Source organism: Microtus oregoni, unplaced genomic scaffold (assembly GCF_018167655.1).
Source record: "Microtus oregoni isolate MIOR12 unplaced genomic scaffold, Mior012 000045F_ref0000178, whole genome shotgun sequence".
NCBI classification, from domain to species: Eukaryota; Metazoa; Chordata; class Mammalia; order Rodentia; family Cricetidae; genus Microtus; species Microtus oregoni.
Window position 1 is genome coordinate 7166865 of NW_024543219.1, and position 21264 is coordinate 7188128.

Consider the following 21264-nt stretch of genomic DNA (forward strand, 5'->3'; position numbering starts at 1 on the left):
TTCGTCATCTTTGAAAAGACAGGACAATGTTTCCTAAGCCTAGATTCCTGGAAACCGTATAGCCTCCCGCAAAGGGCCTAATGCCGCTGATGAACATGGTCAGGGGGGCATCTAGCACAGACACTGTCTGCAGGGCCTCCTCTCTGCCTTCAGAGCTGGGGGGCAGGCAGGAGATGCTCCCGTTTGTCATCTCACTTTCTCCAAGAGGCAATGACGCCACAGCGCAGAGCCCAGCAGTGCTGCGGGTCCCATGGAAACCAAATACAGATCAAATCCAATGGGAAATGTTGGCAGAGGCCTCAAGAATGCAGAGCTCTTTCCCCCGGAGATTATGAGTAATATTGAAATGCATAAGATTCTCCTCTTCTGGTCTTCATTTTAAGATATTAAGAAAGCATAACAGAAAATGTAAAAAAACATCTTCCCTGGGGTTGTGCCAAAAGGGCAACTGAGTTCAGCGATCTGGGACCCTTGCTTAGCTGTCGTGAGGAAAGTGTGGAGGGATGGATCTTTGCAAGATGGCATATGGGAGTGGAGGTGGGGCGTCCCTAACCCTGAAGAAAACAATTTCTCATCTCCTTTGTCAAGCAAAGGGACAACTGAAGTCAGTCTAAGTCACAGCCAGGAAACCTCGGGATGCATCCAGGCGAAGGGTGAGTGAGGAGTTGTGTGGAGCCCTGTGGTCCCCACGACATTACCTTTGCATATCTGCACAACGCCCATGATAATGATCAGGGCCAGGGCCAGGAGCTTCCCAGCAGTGAAGATGTCTTGAACCCGGGTGGCCCAGCGGACACTGGAACAGTTGACCCAAGTCAGCAGCACTGAAATGACAGCACCAGATACGCCCTCAGAGTCTGCAGGACATACTGCCTCCCGACCTCACACCCACAGCCCCAGTGACCAGAAACTTTGGCTGGGTTAATAGGTTACAATGGGGATTACATGCCCCAAATTAGAGCTTGGTCAGAGCATTCATTCCCGGTCTAGGGCTAGGAGCCGGATAGGCAGGGACGTGTGGGCACTGACTCAGGAGACTTGTTCACAATCAGGGTACAGAATGGACTTCGGATTCCAGTTATTATCTGTTCGTGGGGAACGCTGAGCCACTAGTATAATCTTGGATATTGTCTTACTGAGTCAGGTTTTGGAGCAACAGAAGGTTAAGGGCTTTTGTTACTTAGGTCGTTAAAATTCACCTTACAGCAACAAGCAGCAACAAAAAATTTGTGCCCTCCTGCCTTAGCCTCCTCTTGAAGTGTCTGAGGTACAGGTTTGTGCCACCACATCCACCTCAAAATCTACCTTCTTAAAGAGTACATTTTGATGAGATTTGATAAATGAATTGTTAACCATGATCACACTCGATATCCCAGCATATCCACAGTGTGCCTGTGGCCTGCTCCTGTGGATCACTTGTCCTCTTCCCCCACCACGGGTGACCACTAATCTTGAGTTTTGCTCCAAAATGTCACACAAAGGGAATTCTAGAATACATAGGCTTTTGGATCTAACTTCTTACACTGAGATCTACTCATTTTGTTATATATTAACAGTTTGTTTTCACTGTTAGGTACTATTTATTTCTTATCTACAAGGTTGTTTTTTTTCCATTCTGATGGCTACTCAGGTTCTGCCAGTTTGGTGTGATTATATATCTAAAGCTACCTACAAAGAAACGTGGTATGGAGGCCAGGCCTGTAGTCTGGCCTGGGTGAGGACACAGAAGCACTGTTGAGAGTTCAAGGCCAGTCTGGGTTACATAAAGAGTTTTGGCTAGCCTGGGCCAACTAAATTCTTATCAGCTGATCCCTCCAAGACCCCCAAACTTGCAAAGGTCTGCACATGGTGGCATATAATTTTTTATATATACAGAAGAATATAATTTTAACAAAAGAGAAAAGTAAACTCTAGACATTTGGCATCTTTCTGCCTAAAAATCAGAAAAAAATAGAGATAAACTGTTGAACAGGCGGTTTCCCTGGACTGGGATGAAAATGTTTCTATCTATCTATCTATCTATCTATCTATCTATCTATCTAATTTTTCCCAAGATAGGGTTTCTCTGTGAAACAGTCCTGGCTGTCCTGGAACTCGTTCCGTACACCAGGCTGGCCTCGACCTCACAGAGATCCGCTTGCCTCTGCCTCCCGGGTGCTGGGATTAAAGGTGCACACAACCACGCCTGGCAAAAGCATGATTCTTAATTTCCAGATTGTTGCAAACAATTTGTTGAGAACAAAGGGGAAAAGAATTTTCCTGGCTCTCCTTTTCCTGAAATAGTGGTCAGGGTAGTCTCTAGTGCTCAGAAGTTGCCCACAGCACTGTGAAAGCAAGAGGTCACTCCTGCCTTTCATGGCTCACTTGAATGCTGAGTCACAGCGACACCTTGTCCACAAGTGCGTTCTAACTGTGCTAGGTCAACAATGCAGGAAAGTCCTGCAGTACTAGCTATCTGTGATCTTCTTCCCTGATTGTTTGGAACCCGAGAACTCCTCCCACCTTCCCCGATCTACCTGTTCCAGTACTTTGTCATTTTATTGATTCCCGAAAACACGCCCCGCAGGGTAAGCTATAGCAACCACATCTTACAGACAAGGTGCAAGGTTTGTCCTTCCTGGAGGGAGCATTCTTACACCATTTTGCTTATATCTCATTGTGGTACCTATTCATATTAAAGTTATCTGAGGCAGGGGGACTGCTCTGAGTTCAAGGCTACACTAGAGTACATATCAAGTACTGGGTTAGCCAGGACTGCAGTTAAAATTCTGTCTTTAAAATATATATATAAATATAAAAATACCTATTATATATATATTGTTTTTTATATTTTTTACATCTTTAACTCCCAAGCATATTATCAATGCTTACACATAGCAGATGCACAACAAATATTTAATAAAGGAAAAAAGTGCCATGATCCATTCGTTCTCCAATCTCTCTCTGAATTTCACAGCACATACCATTCTCTCCTATTCCCTTAGCATTCCATTAATCAGGGAGACAATCCCTAGTTGTTTTCATAGAGTTGAAAGAGTAAGGGAAAGATTGACTTTTGAGAGTAGAAACTCTTGATTCCTCACGCAAGAGCTGTTAGTCAGGTTGCTACCGTAGCTGAAGAATCAAAACATGTTCCTGGAAGAAGGATTTTCAGAGCCTGAACAGGGAGAACATTTTGTAAATACTCGAATGTTCCAGATGGACAGAGAGCTTGATAAATACACGTTTGGTTATCTTACTCAATTCAGTAAGGATTTCAGGATCATGTGCCTGGTGACCATCCAACCCGAATCACTCTCAACAACTTGACCGTGACCTCGTCTTCTCCCCAGGGCCCTGAGAAACGTTGGGTACAAGGCCAGGTGTCCCATACCCAGCAATCCAGGCAGCAACAGCAGCCGTGACTAAGGCGTGTAGGAGACTGGCCTTTTTACAAAGAAGACTAGAAGAGAAAATGCATGTAGCTAAGGGATGGGTAAGGATTTACAAAGTAAGGGCTTGCACCTTGACCCCTCAACCTTTCCAGAACAAAACTATCTTCCACCAAGGGGCGGCAAAGGCAGATGGGGAGATGACAGGAAAGTACTTGAGGAAAGGAAGAGCAGGACAAACCCATAGGAGTGCCTCATGCTAAGAGGGGGAATCGTTCCCTACGTGCTGGGACAGAAAACATAAAATCCTCTTTACAAGACTCAGGGAGGCTGAGGTGACTGAAGGGCAGGTGTTTTATCTTGTAGTCTTGTTAATGTCTTCTGTTACCGCCAGCCTTCACGAGAACTCAGACCCTGACTAATGTTTAACCGTTGAGAAGTAAGACAACTGCTGAGAAACAGGGTTGGGCGGACTGCCTGTGCCCCCTAATCTCTCAGAACAATGCTGCCGATCCAAGGCCTACCCTTCACAGCACGTGACTGAGAGAAGAGAGGGACTTTGAGTCTCCTGGTACAGCCAACAGCTTCCCTCACAGCAGCTGAAACTTGAGCCTCAACCAGAGAGGAAAGGTCAGAGAGTGAAGGCAGTACTGGCTGGGTGTTGGCCAAGGCCTTCATGCAGAGGAGGCCTGGTGCAGCCCATCTGCCATCCAGCATCCCTTCCTGCTGCCAATGACTGTTCTCTCTGTCTCTGTGCAACTAGACCCTGAATTTTGTCCACCTGGAAGCTAGTGACTTCAGGAAACCCACATGTAGATGTGACCAGTTGCGCTATAGCCCGAAATGTAACAGTTTCTACCCCCCCCCACCTCTCTACACAGGGTCTACCATGGCCAGGTATACTAGCATGCAACTGAGCCGAGAGAAAGCTAGACCTCGTGCTGCAAGCTTGTCATCCCAGCACTCAGAAGGCTGAGGCTGGCTGACATGAGTCTGAGTCTAGCTTTGGCTGCTTACTGAGTTCCAGGTCAGCCTGAACTAGACAGATTTTTGTCTTAACTACCTCCCTCAACACTAACTAGCTCCCAAATTAAAAACCAAACGAAAAAGGTGAGCACAAGCAATGTGTTGGGAACAGAGCTCCTACGGGATTCAGCGAGTATTCATCCTGGGTCAGCCCAGGGCTTTCTGTGGCAGGGGCTCCAGCAAGGGGAACTTTGTAGCTTTGGTCTAACTAGAAAAGGTACTGGAAAACTCTAGTTCTTGTTCATCGTAGCCTATTTTGAGGGGTTGCTGGACTCTGGAGCTCTGTGGAACTCCAGGCTTATCTGATATTCTCTCTTGCTCTCTCTCTCTCTCTCTCTCTCTCTCTCTCCTCTCTTTCTTTTTTTGTTTCCTGAATTAAAAATAGAAAAGGAAAAAGTTGAAAAGACAGACCATCGAGAAGACCTGCTTCAAGAGTCTTGAGTTCAAGGCCAGTTTGTGTGACTTAATAAGGTCCTGTCTGAGAGGAAGAAAGTGGTGGTGGGGTCTCTAAGGCAGGGGTTCTCAATCTTCCTAATGCTGTGACCTTCCTAATGCTTCCTAATGTGGTAACTCCCTGAACCATAAGATTACTTTCATTGCTACTTCATAACTGTAAATTTGCTACTGTTATGAATCATAATGTAAATGTTTAATGTGCAGAATATTTGATACGTGACCCCCTAAGGGCCCGTGATCCACATGTTGAGAACCACTGTTTTAGGGGATACAGCTCAGTGAAAGACTGCTTAACTAACATTCACGGGGTCCTAGGTCCAATTCCCAGTGCCGGTAAGAAAAACAACCCCAAACCAGAAAACAGTCATCTTGTTCCTGGCAGAGAAAGCATGCTTAGCCTCCCCTCACACCTGACCATCACACTTGGATGCTTAGATAACACAGAAGTCTCTCCTTTACTTCCTTTGCATTGAAGAGGTAGCATCAGGCTTCTCCTTGGAAGGCAGAATGATAGCCATCCAAAAGATGGCAGCATTCTAATAGGCAGGATGTGTAAATACTGAAAATGAAATTTGTAAATGTGATTCAGTTAAGGATATGGAGACACAGAGCTTATTTTGGTTTATCTGAATAAGCCCAAATGTAATTATAAGAGTCCTATCAAGAGGGAGACAAGAGGACTAGAGAGTTGGCTCAACAGTTAAGAGTATTGGCCACTCTTCCACAGGACCTGAGTTCAATTCCCAGCACCCACATGGCATCTTACAGCTGTCTGCAACCCCTGTTCCAGGGGATCTGATGCCCTCGTACAGACATGCATGTAGGAAAAACACTAATGTACATAAAATAAAAATAAATAAATTTAAAAAAGAGGAAGACGAAAGCTGTAAAAAAAAAGAGTTGATGATGGAAACGAGGGAGGAATGGAATACGGAGAGGGGGAGGGTGGAAGAGAAGACAAAAGGGTCCATGGGGCAAGGAATACAGGAGGACCCTAGAAACTAAAACTTCTTAGAGGGACGCAGCCTCATGGACACTTGAGTTTAGGACTTCTGATGTCCAAGACCGTAGGACAACAAATTATGTTGTGGGATGTTTGTACACTGTGATTGGTGTGATAAAAAGCCGAACAGTCAATAGCTAGGCAGGAGGTAGAGGTGGGATTTCCCGGGAAAGAAGAGGAGGAGGAATCTAGGGATGCAGAAGGAGCCAGGAGACCTGAGAAGGGACAGGAAGTGCAAGATGAAAGTGAGCTAATGCCACATGGCAGAAGAGTGATTAAAAATATGGGTTAACTTGAGTTATAAGATCTAGTTGAGACAAGCCTAAGCTAAGGCCAAGCTTTCATAATTATTAACAAGTCTCCAGGTCATTATTTGTAGGCTGGTGGCCGATGAGAAACTACTACAAACCTGTGCAGTCTGAAGCCACATGAGATTGTGGTAATTTAACAAAGGGTCAGTTAAAGAGGAACCCAGGGACAGACACTGTGCGGAAACAGCAGAAAGCAGGACCCGGCTTCCACATGAAAAGCTTCTAGAGAGCGACTGGGTGGGGCTGGGGTGTGGTTCAGTGGTGGAGTGTGCACTTACCATGTGCCCTGGGGTCAAACCCCAGCACCAAAACAGAAGCACTATAGGGAGGAGCGGGGCATCATACACCCAGGCTCCAGAGTCCAGCAGGAAGAGGAGGGCTCTCTAAACATGGACTAGAGAAGCTGAGGTCAGCAGTGCGCTGATGCAGTTGGCACACTTTCGTACGTCAAAATGACATTCCAGTTCTTCTGGTTGCCCAACCAAGCTGGGACCCCACAACTAGGGCAACACCCTCTGCTCTTCCTCTCTGGGTGACTGTCCTGCCATGGACAAGAGTGGCTTCCTTCTTCTGAGAGAAACCCACAGTACAGGACAATAGTCCTCCTCCATCTAATCCCACTGGGCTCCCCTAAATCCCCCCGTATTCCAGATATCTTCAGGTTCACATGGACAATACTGCCCCCCCAAACAAAACAAAAACAAAGACCACAGGTCCAACTTCTAGCAAGGCAAGTGGGTACAGAATACCAAGGTGATCCCAGGCATGATCTCTTTGTTCTTTATGCCCTTGCTTGTCTGTTTGGAGACAGGGTTTCATACATTCTAGGCTGGCCTCCAACTCTATATGGAGCTGTGGATGAATTTGAACTGCCGATCCTCCTGCCTCCATCTCCCAGGGCTGAGATTACAAGTGTGCACCTCCATGCCTGACTTGTCCCCGTTGTTTTGTGGGTCTCCTTATTTATCAAAGGTCATGAGAGGAGTTAAGAGGGAAAGCCAAGAGGCTGAGACTGGGGCTCAATGGTAGAGTGTTTCTTTGCCTATGGGAGGCCCTGGATTCGGTCCCTAGTGCTGAGGAAAACAAACACCCAAGAGATGGTCTCAAGAGCCCTGTGACTGATTTCATTCCTCAAGTGAGAGGTAGAAAGAGGTCATACAGTCGGTTGTTGTAGACACCAGACACACTTTGACAGAACCCATTCTGTGATTTCTCTAGGCTTAATTCGGTAGGTGGAAAGACACATGAGGTTTAGGGCAGACAGGGAGCATTTGTAGGGGGTGGAGTCATTGATAGATTATAAACTATAGATAAAAGAGGCAATTTACAATTCACCTCTTGAGACTATTTGAAATAAAACACAGTGGTCAGTAGTATAAACTAATCTTCACTTAGAATGTTCTAAAAATAGATTAGGGAGCTGTGACGTTGCTTCGGATTCCTCAGAATATACAGTCAGGGCTATGCCTGGCGCTCTCACTTCTGGTCAGAGGAAGACCGGGTGAGTTGGAATGTCAGGCGAGGGCACAGCGAGTAAGTAGAACTCAGAATGGCTAGTGTAAGGAGTGAAGAGGTCAGGAGGGGGAGGGGATTAGAAACTTGGAGGGAAGGAGATAGGAATGCTCCCTCAGAGAGATGTGGCAGTTTTAACTCCAACAGGTCTTCATAACTTGAAGTACACACAGCTACTGTATCCGCTCTGTGTCTAAAAACAGTCCACTGCATCCTACAAAGATATCTTGTAATCTGTGTGTACTGTCTGAAACTTTAGATGGTTAATTAAAAATGTTTATAAACATAAACTCAAAAAGAGAACATGAGCCAGACTTGGTGCTACAGGTCTGTAATCCCAGCTACATGGGAGACGAGGCAGAAGGACGCCAGTTCAAAGCCTGCATGGACTACAAGAATGGGTTCAAGGCCAGCCTGGGCAACTCGGTAAGACCCTATCTCAAAAGAGTAAAGAGGGCTACAGCTCTAATTCATGGCAGAGCATTTGCCACCCATACACTAAGTCCTACATCCAACCACTGAAAATGAAGGCTGGAGCAATGTAACTTTCTCAGAATCATTCTGGCAGAGCAGCCAGAGGCCAAGTTAAGCAGCTGGGAAAGGGGGTGGGACAGGAAGTTGTGTGCTGCCTGGCATGGGTGCGAGGAATCAACCCAGGTGCCATCTCTCCAGCTCCATAGGGTGGGTTTTAAAGAGGTTGTATCAGGCCAGTAGGATGGATCAATGGATAAAGGTACACACATATACACTCATTTCATTACAAGAGAGGCCACATCACACTCCAGGCCATACTACGCACTGTTGCCTTGTCTGACTGACCCCTGGCACTTCTTCCTGTCTTCCCAACTCTGCTCCCTTCATGCCTGCTTCTTCTCAATTCCCAACTGGTCTCTTCTTTTCTCATGCTCGTCCTCTACAACTCACCCACCCTGGGGCCTTGAACCCAAGCTATCTAGAAACATGGGACAAGAGACCTCAGGATGGCGCAGGGGCTGTGGAGCTAGTGGATGGAAGACTGGACCAGAAGCCGAGATGCTCAATGGTGCCTCAGCCTCCAGAAATGGGAGGACAGTGAAACAAATGGCTAGCTCATATGCTTCCAGCTGCTAAGAGGGAATGCCCCACAGAAAGCTGCTGCTGGGGACCTCCTCAGGGCCAGCAGCGGCCATCGACACAGCCATCAGTGACCCTGCTAGGCAGTAGCTAGTGAGATCCCGGAGCATGTTCTGAGTGAAGCAGTTTTGTTTTTTGGAGACAGGGTTTCTTTGTGTAGCCTTTGATGTCCTGGAACTAGCTCTGTAGACCAGGTTGGCTTCAAACACACAGAGATCCTCCTGCCTCTGCCTCCCAAATGCTGGGACTTCACTGTGCTGCTCAAGGAGTATCACAGGTGGTTTCTTTTTTTAATGAAGGAACAATTCTATGAAACAGGGCTGGTGATTGCCTGTGATGTTGGGCAGATTGGGGTGTGTGTAGGCTGACCACTTCTCTTCCCCAGAAGAAAGCTGACAAGGTCCAGGCCATCCTCACCCAGTACTCAGAAGCTATTTTCAGGTGTGCCATGCCTCTGGATGTGGACTCTGGCTTCCTGTGGATCAAAGGGTCATGCTATATCATTCTCAGGAAGCCACAAACATGCTCCTCAATCTCCATCCTGTCCAACCGGCTGCTGGCCCTGAAGCTGTCCATTCAGGCTGACAGTGCAAACAGGGATGAGGCTATTTGGAGAGAGGGCTCGATGGCTTGTTTAGAGATAAACGGACCAGATATGTGGCCAATGCTCTACTCTCTAGCTAGGTCTGCAGGTCTGTGCCCCACTCCCTAGATGCATATTTCTAGCCTCCGAAGAATGACCTCAAGGGACCCAAACCTCATTTTATGCGAGTAAATAAGACCCCAGCTATTGAGTGGCAAAATCACGATGGGATGGCTCCCCCAGTCCTTTGGCTAAGGCCCAGCCTGGGTGTTTCATCACCCAGTAACCATTCCTTTCCTGTCACCCGCCTCCTCAGCTCCTGCTGGAGGTACCCATGCTCACTGCTGTAGTGTGGAACTGAGTCTGTCACCCAAAGATACCGACTTGGCCCCAATTCCAGGTGACACTCCGAGCAGCAGGAAGAAGCACACCAAAGCAGGGAACAGCCAAGCTGATCCTCAGAAGCCCTTTGCCGTGAGTGACTTGAATTTCTGCCCTTACATCACAAACCCCACATTCCCTCTGAGCTTGGGGAACCCCATTTGCGTTTATGTGTGTATGTATGTATTTTGAGTTACAGTCTCACGTAGTTCAGGCTGGCTCTGAACTGCTGATCCTCCTGTCTGCACCTCCCAAGTGCAGAGACTACAGGTGTGCCCCACCACAGCTGCTCTCTCTCTCTCTCTCTCTCTCTCTCTCTCTCTCTCTCTCTCTCTCTATGGATGCATGAATGTGTGGGACTGTGTGCATGCGCACATGTATGAGGAAGCATGCATACGCATGAGGGTGAGGGGCCAACATTCAGTAGATGTCTTTATTGTTTTCCCCCTACTTTTTGGCGTAGGGTCTCTCGCTGAAACTGGAGCTCACCAACTGGCTACACTGGCCCGCCAGGCAAGCCCCAGATCCTCCTGTCTTTGCCTCCGGCTCTGGGACTACACATTTACCTCTGGCTTTTTACATGGATGCTGTGGGGATGGGAGCTGAGGTCCTCATGCTTATGCAGCAAGCACTTTCCTCGTGAGCCATCTTTCTAGTCCTCTGTGATTTTTTTTTAAAGATAGAATATTCCTATGTAGTTCAGGTTGACTTCGAACTCACTTCAGTCCCAAGAGTTCCACTGTTTCAGTTATATGACATCATGCCTGGCTTAGTTTGAATATCTTAATCAGGACAGAACTGGAGGCAACTTGGGAAAGCTTATTGATGTTTAATATTGCCAGAAGTAGGCTTCTCCTCACCTTTTTAGGGAAGTGAAAACAGTGTTATGTAGAAGGGGAAGAGGGAACGACTGGGTGGGGCACATACCTGTAATCCCAGCACTTAGGAGGTAGAGGCAAAGACAGAGGCAAACCTGAGGCCAGCCCATTTTATATACTGAGTTCTAGGGTAGCTATGGTTATATAAACAGACCCCATCTCAAAGAAAGGAAGAAAGAAAGGAAGGAAGACAGACAGACAGACAGGGAGAGGAGGTGGAGGATGAGTGGGTGTACCAGAGGCAATAAAGACGGATGGTGAAGAAGAGAGACTATGAGAACCGGTGTAGGGAGCAAAGGGGAAGTAAGGCAAACGAGACAGAAAAGGAGGCAGAGAGGAGCAGACGGGAGGAAGGTGAAAGCCAGGACAGAAAGAGAAAGATGCAAGGCAATAAGCAGACAGCTGCTGAAAAAGGGAAGCAGTGACGTCACTCTGTAGAAACCAGAACACCCTGTTCCTCTCCAGAACTTCAAAATAAGCACCTTTCCGGGATGGAGCATCCAGCCGACTGAACCAGCTATAAATTCCACCTGGCCAGGGTGAGTGGGGTGCCAGGAAGGCTGATGTCACGGTCTCACCTTAGGCCGGGGCACGCACTTCTCGGCCGTGCTCTGGCCAACAACCCCTGCTTCTGTGGCAGAAGTACAAGGTATCTGTGTGCACAGCCCTGTAGGGTGTCCATGAGGCTGCTGGGATACCGTCCCAGTGGCCGGAGAGGGTGTGACCACATTTAGCTTTGTGATAGGCTGGACAAGGGGTGCTTGGCTGCTTCCACCACTCAGAGGAGGAACTGGGCACGTGTTTCTAATCGTGGAAATACTGGGCACGTCTAACCTCATCCCCTTCCAGATCTCGGAGGGAACTGTTGCTGGCTGCCAAAAGGCACTGATAGGCAGAGAAAATAGTGCTTAGGGTTCTAAGGCACACAACCGGAGCCCGAGATAAGATCCGGTTCTGCCCAGAAAGCTGCAGGACTGAGCGACTGGTTTCTTAAAGAGGTTTAAGTGGATGGACGGGTGCAGAGTAGGAAGGGAAGACAGGGAACTAGCTTCCAAGAACTACCCCGATATCACCCCCAGTGAAACCTTTTTCTTCTTTTCTTTTCTTTCTCTTTCTTCCTTCTTTTTTTTTTTTTTCCCCCGTTTGGCAGGCTCTCATGGAACTGAAGCAAGCCTCCAACTCACTGTGTGGCTGAGCCTGGCTGGGAACTCTTGATCCTCCTGCAGCTGCCTCCCTAGTGTTGGGAACACGAGTGTGTGCCACCACCTGGAGACAGTTCTCACATGGGGTGAGGAGCCACATCATAAAGCCTTCAGGCACCCTGCGTACCTACAACAAACGCTGGCATTGTTGAACATGTGATACAACGTGACTGCAGGAAGCTATAGATGTAAATAACCCGACAGCCGAGACAAAGCATCAAAACAGAGCCACGACATCCCAACAATCAAAGCGGCCTTTCTTCATGAATGGCGCTTTGATCCTGAGACCTGCTATGAAGTATGTAGTGGTGGTTTGGTTTTGAAATAGATTTTGCCCACCAAAGCGGAATATATGTTCCTTCCCAAGTCGCTTTCATCTTGTTGCACTGACAATTTAGAAACCTCAGAGCTCCCTTTTATAGGAAGAAGAGGGTCTTGGTGCGGTTTCCTCTCAGCTTCAAGGACAAGCGCTCAGAGGAGGAGAGTGGCTAGCTGACAGCCGGCATTTCTGGAGGTCATGCCTGGCACAGCTTCTCCTGGACACTGGGAGCTCCTGCTGTGCCACCTCCTCCTCTCTTCCCCTTTCTTCATGTCCTTTCCTCTCAAGTGCCAGAAGCTAGACCTGGAGTTTCTGCTGAATCACCACTTAGTACTTTGTTTAGCCAAGAAGTCTGAACACCTCGCTCAGCATTTTCTGAGAGCCGAGTACTTCTTTCTTCAGTGCTGGCTAAACATGGCTCTGAGTTGGGTGGGGCAGTAGAGAGGGCAAAAACGACATGCCAGCCACGCCACTCATGGAGCCTCATTTTAACCCGACTCCTCACTTTCCAACTGTGTCTGAAGTTTCTTGTCTCATTTCCCAGCTCTCAGAGCTGATGCCTTGGACACCGAGCAAGGCTGATGGCTGCTTCTGCTGGGTCTAAGTTGCTCAGCAGGCTTTGACTGGCTCTTTATCATAGTCTTGGGGAGCTGGGGTGGGTCGTAGGAGGTCTGGTAGGACTTGGTGTTCACCAAGATGTATAAACCTGGACCGTGCTGTATGTTCCCGAGATGGTTCAGCTATCCCAACTGTGAGGGCGGCTAACTTTCAAACTCGCTAACCTTGTCCCTTGCATTCAGTAGCAGGAGGGCCCCACCCTTATAATTCCTTAAGTCCTCTGAGTGGCATGTGATATAAATCTGGCATAGAACGTTAATCCCGAAAAGCTCCAGACCGCCAGCAGATGATTTTATAAATCACAGCCATGGGTTCCCCTGGGAAACCTAAGTGAGCCCTGAGAATGGCAACAGAAGGGGAGAGGGAATCCATGCTGGTTTGGCACAAGTAAGGAAGGGAATCTTCCTGCTGGAAGCGGGACTCTCCTGAAGATTTGGTTCAGGAACCCTTGGGTTTCTCCCTCGTTTCCACAAACAGGGTGGAACCAGTCACAGAAACAAGCCCTTCGCTTTGCCGTGTTCAGAGTGGGAGCTTTAGCAAACTCCAGTCCAGTAGTGAAAAGAAAGGCAGGATCTAGGAGAGATGCTGACGGAGGCTGGAAAGGGAGGCGACCTGGGTCAGAGACAGCCAAGCACAGTGAGACCAGACAGAGGTTCTTCTCAGGAGGCCAGGGGCAGCCAAACCCTGGCTTGAGGACAGGCAGGACACAAACCAGGAGCCCCAAGCGTCTGAAACCAATGGGTCTCTAGGGAACATGGCCACCGAGGTCTCTGTGATATATGCAATTGCTTACTATGACATATAAAATATAAAGCCCCGTGCTATTAGTTGTTCTGTTTATCGTAGATCAAAACTGAGTCCCTGCTTAGACACATACGGTGACTGACTGAGACACCCTGATTTCCAGGGCATCAGGAAACAGAAACACCTCAGAGGCCTGACAGGAAATGGAGGCGAAATAGCACTAAGATGTGGGCATTTACTCTGGCCCTGTAGTCAAAGTCCAAAGGCACAGGGGGCGCCTTCTTCGAGTCCTGGTAAAGGCTCTTGAGAGTGACGGATGGCAGGGAGAGCAGCCAACTCCCGAGCCGGAGAAAACACTGAAATAAGACCTAGTGCCGTCCTTGATTTATTTACATAGAACCCCTTAAAAGAAAAATGTGTGCTCTTTGAATCTTCCACCTAATCCTGGTGCTCATTTTTGTATTTTTTTAGACAGGGTCTCACTATGTAGTACTGGCTAGCCTGGGCTAGTGACGTAAACCTGGGGGGGCCTCGAACTCACAGAGATCAGCCTGCTTCTGCCTCCCGAGTGGTTATGTTAAAGGCATGTACCACCACACTCAACAATCCTGGCAATTTTACTGTCTAAACGCCGAATCCATTAACACCCACCATGAGTCACCTCCAGCGCAATCAGGTTCCTTGCCCCTGGCCTTTCTCCCAAGGGCCTCCCATTCTTTCCTGTGCAGCAGACTCCTCTAAATGCAGCTCTGGTAGTGTTACTGTTTTGAAATCCTTAAGTGCCTTCCTGCTTTACCTTGGGGTACAGCTGACCCCTTCGGGACGGGGCCCCCACTTTTGTTGTATTTCTTTGTTTTGCATTTTTTAGACAGAGTTTCTCTAGGTAGCCCTGGATATCCTGAATATGTAGACCAGGTTGGCCCTGAACTCACAAAGGTCCTCCTGCCTTTGCCTACTGAGTACTGGGATTAAGGGTGCGCACCACCAAGCTTGGTCTTGATATTTCTTACTGTTTATCCTATGATGTGGTGATATTAAACAGCCTGCAGTCCCATCAAAAGGACCACGTTTGAGAACATTTTCCTGCTCCAGCCCATTCAGTTTTTCAAACTGTGCTGGACACTGCCTGGTTATTTTCAAATGGCTTGTTTTAGAGTCTCACTCTGTAGCCCAGGTTAGCCCAGAGCTCACCCTGTAGTCCAGGATGGCCTTAAACTTGTGATAGTTCTCCTGCCTTAGCCTATGAATGCTGGGATTGCGTGTGTGTGTGTGTGTGTGTGTGTGTGTGTGTATCATGACACCTGGCAAAATAAAGCTTTTTTTTTTCTGTTTTTGTAGCATGCCTACTGAGAACAGTCTCTGGTGTATTATGGGTATTTAGTAACTATTGGACAGTGTGGTGAGTCTCATCTCTCTAGTACTTCCCAAGAAGGAAGTGTTTTCAGAGTTACTAGTATTTTCTTTCTTCACTTTGTCATGGTGCTGGGGATCAAACCAAAAGTTTTGTGCCTCTAGTCAGTGTCCACCGCTGAGTCACATCCCCACCTCTGGCTTCACTGTTTTATAGTGGCCATTTTAGCAGGATCCTGGGATAGCCACCCGGAGGAAGACTTCTGAGCAGAAACCTGCGCAGTACCCAGCAGGACCCTGGGAGGACCTGGAAGGCAGAGGCAGAGAGAACACATCCCAGCTGCCCATTGTCACCCAGCACGGGGCATGACTAGCTTACGCACTTCATTCTGACTTATAAGGCGCCCCACACTCCTACTCCTCAGTGCTAAAAAGGTTGCTTCCGCCCCTAAAATGTCCTGCTTCCGACAGCCCAGCATCTCTGTGAGACCAGTTTTTGTTCAGGCCACGACCACCTTCTCAGTCTGGACAAACGTTTGGCCTGTTTCTATGTTTCACTGTCTTCTTTGATCCAAGTGTGAACTTTATCACATGCCATTCCTCAACAAATCATGTGTTCCTGCTCAAATGCCTTAGGAGTTCCATATATATATATATATATATATATATATATATATATATATGCTGTTCTTTCTTGCTGAATATAACCCTCATGTCCTTCAAACTCTGCTTTTGTCTACTGGCTAGAGAAGTCTTCTGGGGGCAAGGGAAAGGCAAGAAGGAAGAGCCATCCAGGCATCTGAGCATAAGAAGTTTGAGTCTAGAGAATGTGAAGGTTCAAGAGAAGATGAACAGGGGATTTAGATCCTGCTGAAGCCTCCGTGTCAAGGGATTAATTTGCAGAAGGCTTGCAAAACAGGGCAGCGTCCTGCTCCAGGCAGCTGGGGCCTCTGCGGAGGGATTGAGAGTGACTCAGGTCTAGAAGAAATGCCTGAAGTTCTTCCCCTTCCAAAGAGCTCAGGGAATGGGGAAAAGTCTGCAGCCTGGGAGCAGCAATCTCTTAGGAATCTCTGCGGAGGGATGGAATCTCTTAGGAATCTCCTGCTGGGAGATGGAGCCCAGGATAAGAAGCTTTTCCCTTCAGCTATGCAGGCAGGGTGCTCCCTGCTACGTGCTCCTTTCTCCACAGGGCGAGAAGAAGGAATTTCTGTAGGGCAAGATCTCCAAGCAGTCCGTGAGTGACAGCACTGTCATTAAAACGTTGGGCAGTGACTTTAGGCCCAAAAGAAAAGGAATGGAGCTAGGGACTATCTTAAATGCATGCCGATCTCCAAGAGAAGAAAGAGGCAGAAACCAAAAAAGGTTGGGAAACGGGATTCTTAGAGGAGGGCTAGGGTGTGGCTTGGTGGTAGAAATCTTACTTAGGCGTGTTTGAGACCTTGGGTTCCTCCCAGCGCACACCTCCAAGCCCTGGCCAAGACTCAGAGGACAGACTATGAAAGGGCACCCTGTAGACCCAGCGCCCATTGAGCCACCGCAGCCACTGCTTATGACAGTTGTTAAAGGAAAGTTACAGGAGGCCATGTTTGCCCTGAGCCCCTGCACTGGGGCCCCAACACCAGGCCGAACCTCAAAATGAAGTCATCCGTGCTTCAGCAAACTTTATCCGACCTTCTGAGGCTCAGCCACAGTTTCGAAAGATGTCACATCCAATCAGTATGACAAATTCCCCCCTGTTCTAACCCATATAAAAAGGAATAATCTGAACTAACTGGATGGTAAGCTAATCAGCTGCTTCTTGTCACCATGTCTCCCATGCCTTAATTTATAAGGACAATAGCTGTGAATTACTGATCTGCTTTTTTGACTTTTGTTTCTGCTGTCTTCAAGCCCTTCTCTGTCTATAAAAACCAACTTTGTCTGTTAGGACATTAGAAATCTTATTCTTTTTTTTCCAGGGTAAAAAAATATATGCTTCTCTGTGTGTGTGTGTGTGTTGCACACTTGTATGTGCATGCACACGAGAGTGCCAGGAGGCCAGACCAGGGTGTGTGAGTCCCTCGAGCTAGGGTTATATATAGATGGCTGTGAGTCACCAAAGTGATGCGGTTGCCGGGAAGTGAACGCTGGTCCTCTCCCAGAGCAGCAAGCGTGCCTAACTGATGCTGAGCCATCTCTCCACACCCCCAGGACTTAGTCTGTTTCGTGGAAAGAATTGTTTCCTGATTATAGAAGACAAATCAAACTTAAGTGGGATTTTGAAGTTGCTGGTGTGCACCAGTGGGTATCTGGGAGGCTTGAGGCAGGAGAATCGCTTGGGTCCTAGACCAGCTAACTCATTTGAATTTTGTCTTTTAACTCTAGAAAGCCACTGAACACCCAGAAGATGGGCCCACACGACAGAAGGGCGAGCTGGAGAGGCAACAGCCGACACTGCATCTACACACCTCATTACACCTCAGTAGATGGGTTAGAATGGGGGGACCTGTCCTCCATAAGCGGGTGCAGGGGTAGGGCGAGGGCAGCGAGGAGGTGTGTCACTAGGACTCTTTTGTAATTTATTTCATGGTTCTACTGGAACTTTGTAGATAACCAAGAGAAACAAATCACAAAAGCAGGTGCGTCCAAACCGAGTTTTAACCCACTCCCCCCAGTATGCTTGCTCTGGGAGGCCAGAGAGAAAGGCTTTTCATCAAATTAAAATGTAAAATGCTTTCTTTTATTACTGCCTGGTGCCCAGGGATATTCTGCTGATTCAGCAGCAAGTAATCAGCTTTGACCTAAATAATAGAATAACTCAAACAGTGCTGTGGTGGTTGCACAAGCAGGTCCAAATCTGCAGTTCCTTCTTTTCCTCTTGTCCTCTTCCCCCACTCCCTCCAGGCTCTGGGCAGGCAAGCCAGTTACATCAGGTTCTTTCTGCCTCTCCACCCCTATTTGGCTTGTCCCAACTTCATTTCTCTTCAGAAATTCTTTTCTTCAGAAAACCATTTCTTCCAAAAACGATCCCATCCCAGCAGTGGGCCCAGGCTTTGTCACACCCACTCTCCTTTGTGCCCCACATTATGGACCAGTGACTGACTGCTCCACCAAGGGTGGCCTTTCTTCAAACCTCTCATGACTCAGTAGGTCCAGTCAATCATCAGCCAAAGAAGACAACGAAAAGCAAAGTTTCCGGAGTAAATGTTCCCATCCCCCTCCCCCCCCCATCTATGCTCTTTGTACTGGCTGGTTTTGTATGTCAAGTTGACACCAGCTACAGTCATCACAGGAAGGAGCCTCAGCTGAGAAAATGCCCCTATGAAAGTGAGTCATTTTCTCATTTGGTGATCAATGCGAGAGGGCCCAACCCCTGGTAGGTGGTGCCATCCCTGGGCTGGTGGTCCTGGGTTCTCAACGAATATGGGCTGAGCAAGCTATGGAGACAAGCCAGTAAGCAGCTCCCCTCCGTGGCCTCTGCATCAGCTCCTGCCTCCAGGATCCTGCCCTGACTTCCTTCAGTGATAAGCAATAGTGCTGAAGTGTATGGCAAATAAACCCCTTCCTCCTCAGCTTGCTCTCTGGTCACGGTGTTTCACCGCAGCAATAGAAACCCTAACTAAGACACTCTCTGCTGCTTCTCTCAAAAGTATGCTGAAGCTGGGTGACATCCTGCTTCCACCTTTACATGGAGACTGTTTCACAGAGCTTGGTGACCTGGCACCTGCTGAGAGGATAGGAGACACTGGATGACAGTGGCCATGCTGGGAAGGAGTATTGGAATAAGATGTCACAATACCAGGGTGCTGGTGGCACCCTCACCCACTGGAAACTCAGCCTTCAGGAACCCAAGGCAGGAGAATGTCATGTTCAAAGCTAGGCTACATAGTAAATTCAAAGGTGACTTGGCTTACATGGTAGAGCCCTGTCATAGAGCAGGACATGGATCTGACCAGACATGACAGGGGAAAGCTACAGGTTCAAGGTCTGGAGGATAGCCTGGTCAATACATTGAGTTTCAGGGTAGCCTGACCTATATATTAAGTTTCAGGCCAACCAGGGCTACCTGCTACATAGCAAAATCACATCTCAATAGCTCCCTTGCCCCAAAGATGCCAGCATCATGAAGCATGGCATCGATAAAGTGTTTTCAACATGGGCTGCCCCGAGAGACTATTGAAGAAGGCTCCAACGTGGGCTTTTAATAAAGCACTAGTAGAGAGGTGGTGCTTATGAATCCCGCGTCAGAGAGGCTGGGGCAGGAAGGCTGCTGCAAGTTTGAGGTCAGCCTGGCCTACGTAGCAAATTCAAAGCTAACTTGGGCTACATGGTGAGCCCCACCCCCTATTTCCCAAAGCAAAATGACATTCAACAAACCAGAGACCAGAACCTCTGTACACAGGCTCGGAACATCTGGGACCTGGCTTCCATCTCCGGGAGTCCCCTAACGGAGTTTAAGATTTTCCTGCTGGAATACTATCTAGACACACATCTCAAGGATAGTGAAAAATGACTGTTCCCGGAGGACAAGGCTGGCTCTGCTCAGTTGGAGCCACTCTCCTTGCAGCTCCACTCAGGAGGCAGGGGAGGGCCACGGAGACTTTATTAGCTCTTTGAAGGCAGGAAAGGGAGACAGCAAGTGTCTCCAGTTTTTCTTGACTTGTCTGGGCAGTGTCCAGGGAGGGCAGGCCTGGAGTGCACTGTATGCTGCCTGCCTCTCTGGAGCTGGCTGGAGAGGAGCTCATTTTACCACCTGGAAGGGCTGGGACCGTCCTAGCCGGGGCAGGGTGTGTGTGCGTGCACAGACCTCACGACTTCAGAGTCACTGTGCAAAGTGTCAAACCCATGGCTGTCTGTGGTAAAGGAACAGCATAGTGTGGTCTGGTTCCTCTCCTGGGCAGGGGGAGGGAACCTCATAGCTGTGGAGCTCTGGGTTTCTAGGAGAGGGTCAGAGGAGCCTTCTTGTCTGAGACTTTGGTAGCATCAGCGGGAAGGAGGAAGCTGACTCTGTGCACAAGTCACAGACACAGCAGCTGCCACTCATGTGCTCTCTCCATCCCCCCTTGTTAGCTGGGCTGAAGGCAGAAGCAGCAACTTCTCCCGCTTTCCTACACTACCCCCAGCTCTACCTCCAGCTATGAAGCAAGTTAGTGATACTAATACCCATGAACCACAACTCTTCTTCGGGCTAGGTTGAGGTACAGAAAGATCTGTGCTCCTAACAGATACCCTCCTGATGCACACACAGGATTGCTTACCATGCATGATTTGATCTCGCAAGGAGGCAGACAGCTTGGCCAAGCAATCAGAATGTGTGGAGTAGAGTTGAGGGGGCGCACACTCATTTACCTCTGGTCTGTAAGCAGACCAGACAAAACATGTGACCACTGCCCCAAACAGGGGGTTCGGCCTCATAGTTCACCTTGCCTATGTGTAGGGTCTACGTCAGGGCCAATCTCCACCACCAAACAAAGCCCTTTTGCTATGGTCTCAGATGCCTGTCCTGGGAGATTGTCTAGAGTGGCGGGTCCCTCTTATCCTATCACACCAGCAAGACAGAAGGACAATGGCTGGACCTGGAAATGAATAGTAAGGCTGGTCGCCACACTGTTAGAAGCTGTGTACTGAAGGCAGGCCCCAAGCCAACCTTTGAGTGCAGCCCCTGAAACCCAAGCAGTTGCTTGAGGAACTGGTGTGTGAGTAAAGACACGGAGCATCCCATCCCACCGAGATCACTGCTGTCAGAGCCTAGAAGTCGGCTCCACAGAACCTTTCTCACGAAGATCTGCTGAGTCCACCTTGCAAGCCTCTTCCCATCCTGGGTTTTCACTGCAGCCAATTAATCCTAACCATGCCTACAAGGCTTTCCCACCATTTCAAACACACAACGAATCAAAGTAACTCATCCAAGGCAGGCATGGTGGCACGCACCTTTAATCCAGGCACTCAGACGGTAGATGCAGCTGGATCTCAGTCAGTTTGGGGCCAGCCTGGTCTACATATAGAGCTCTATGACAGCCAGGGCTACACAGAGAAACCCTGTCTCAACAACAAACCAAACCAAAAACTTATCTAGGGCACAGACAAAGGATAAACTCTCCTCCGACACAGTTCACAAGGTTCGTGAGTTTGCAATCTCTAAATTGTCACAACTACCTGCCACGAGGTTATCGGGGTCTTCTCAGCAGCTGCAGAAGCCAGCACCACTGTACTGGAAGACCAAGGACTCCAAAGACCTGGACTCCATGCAGGATCTGCCTCCTAGAAAGTCACTTGCTCTATCCTTAGGAAAATAATAATATGGCCCATCTTACCTTATGAATCCATGAGGTAATCATGGCCATGAGGCTCCAATCGGAAATCAGATCGCAGAGGTGAAAGGGCCAATGTCCTAGCATCAAAAGCGACTGTGTCTCCA

At 48.4% G+C, this 21264-nt stretch overlaps 1 protein-coding gene across 1 annotated transcript in view; it reads right to left on the minus strand.

Annotated features, from left to right (window-relative positions):
- The window catches only part of Slc7a8 (solute carrier family 7 member 8), a 57613-nt gene that overhangs the window by 12214 nt on the left and 24135 nt on the right, over nt 1-21264 (minus strand). The window contains exon 4 of the mRNA XM_041634136.1: nt 699-824. Within this exon, the coding sequence (XP_041490070.1) occupies nt 699-824 (126 nt within the window). The remainder of the gene's footprint in view (nt 1-698; nt 825-21264) is intronic.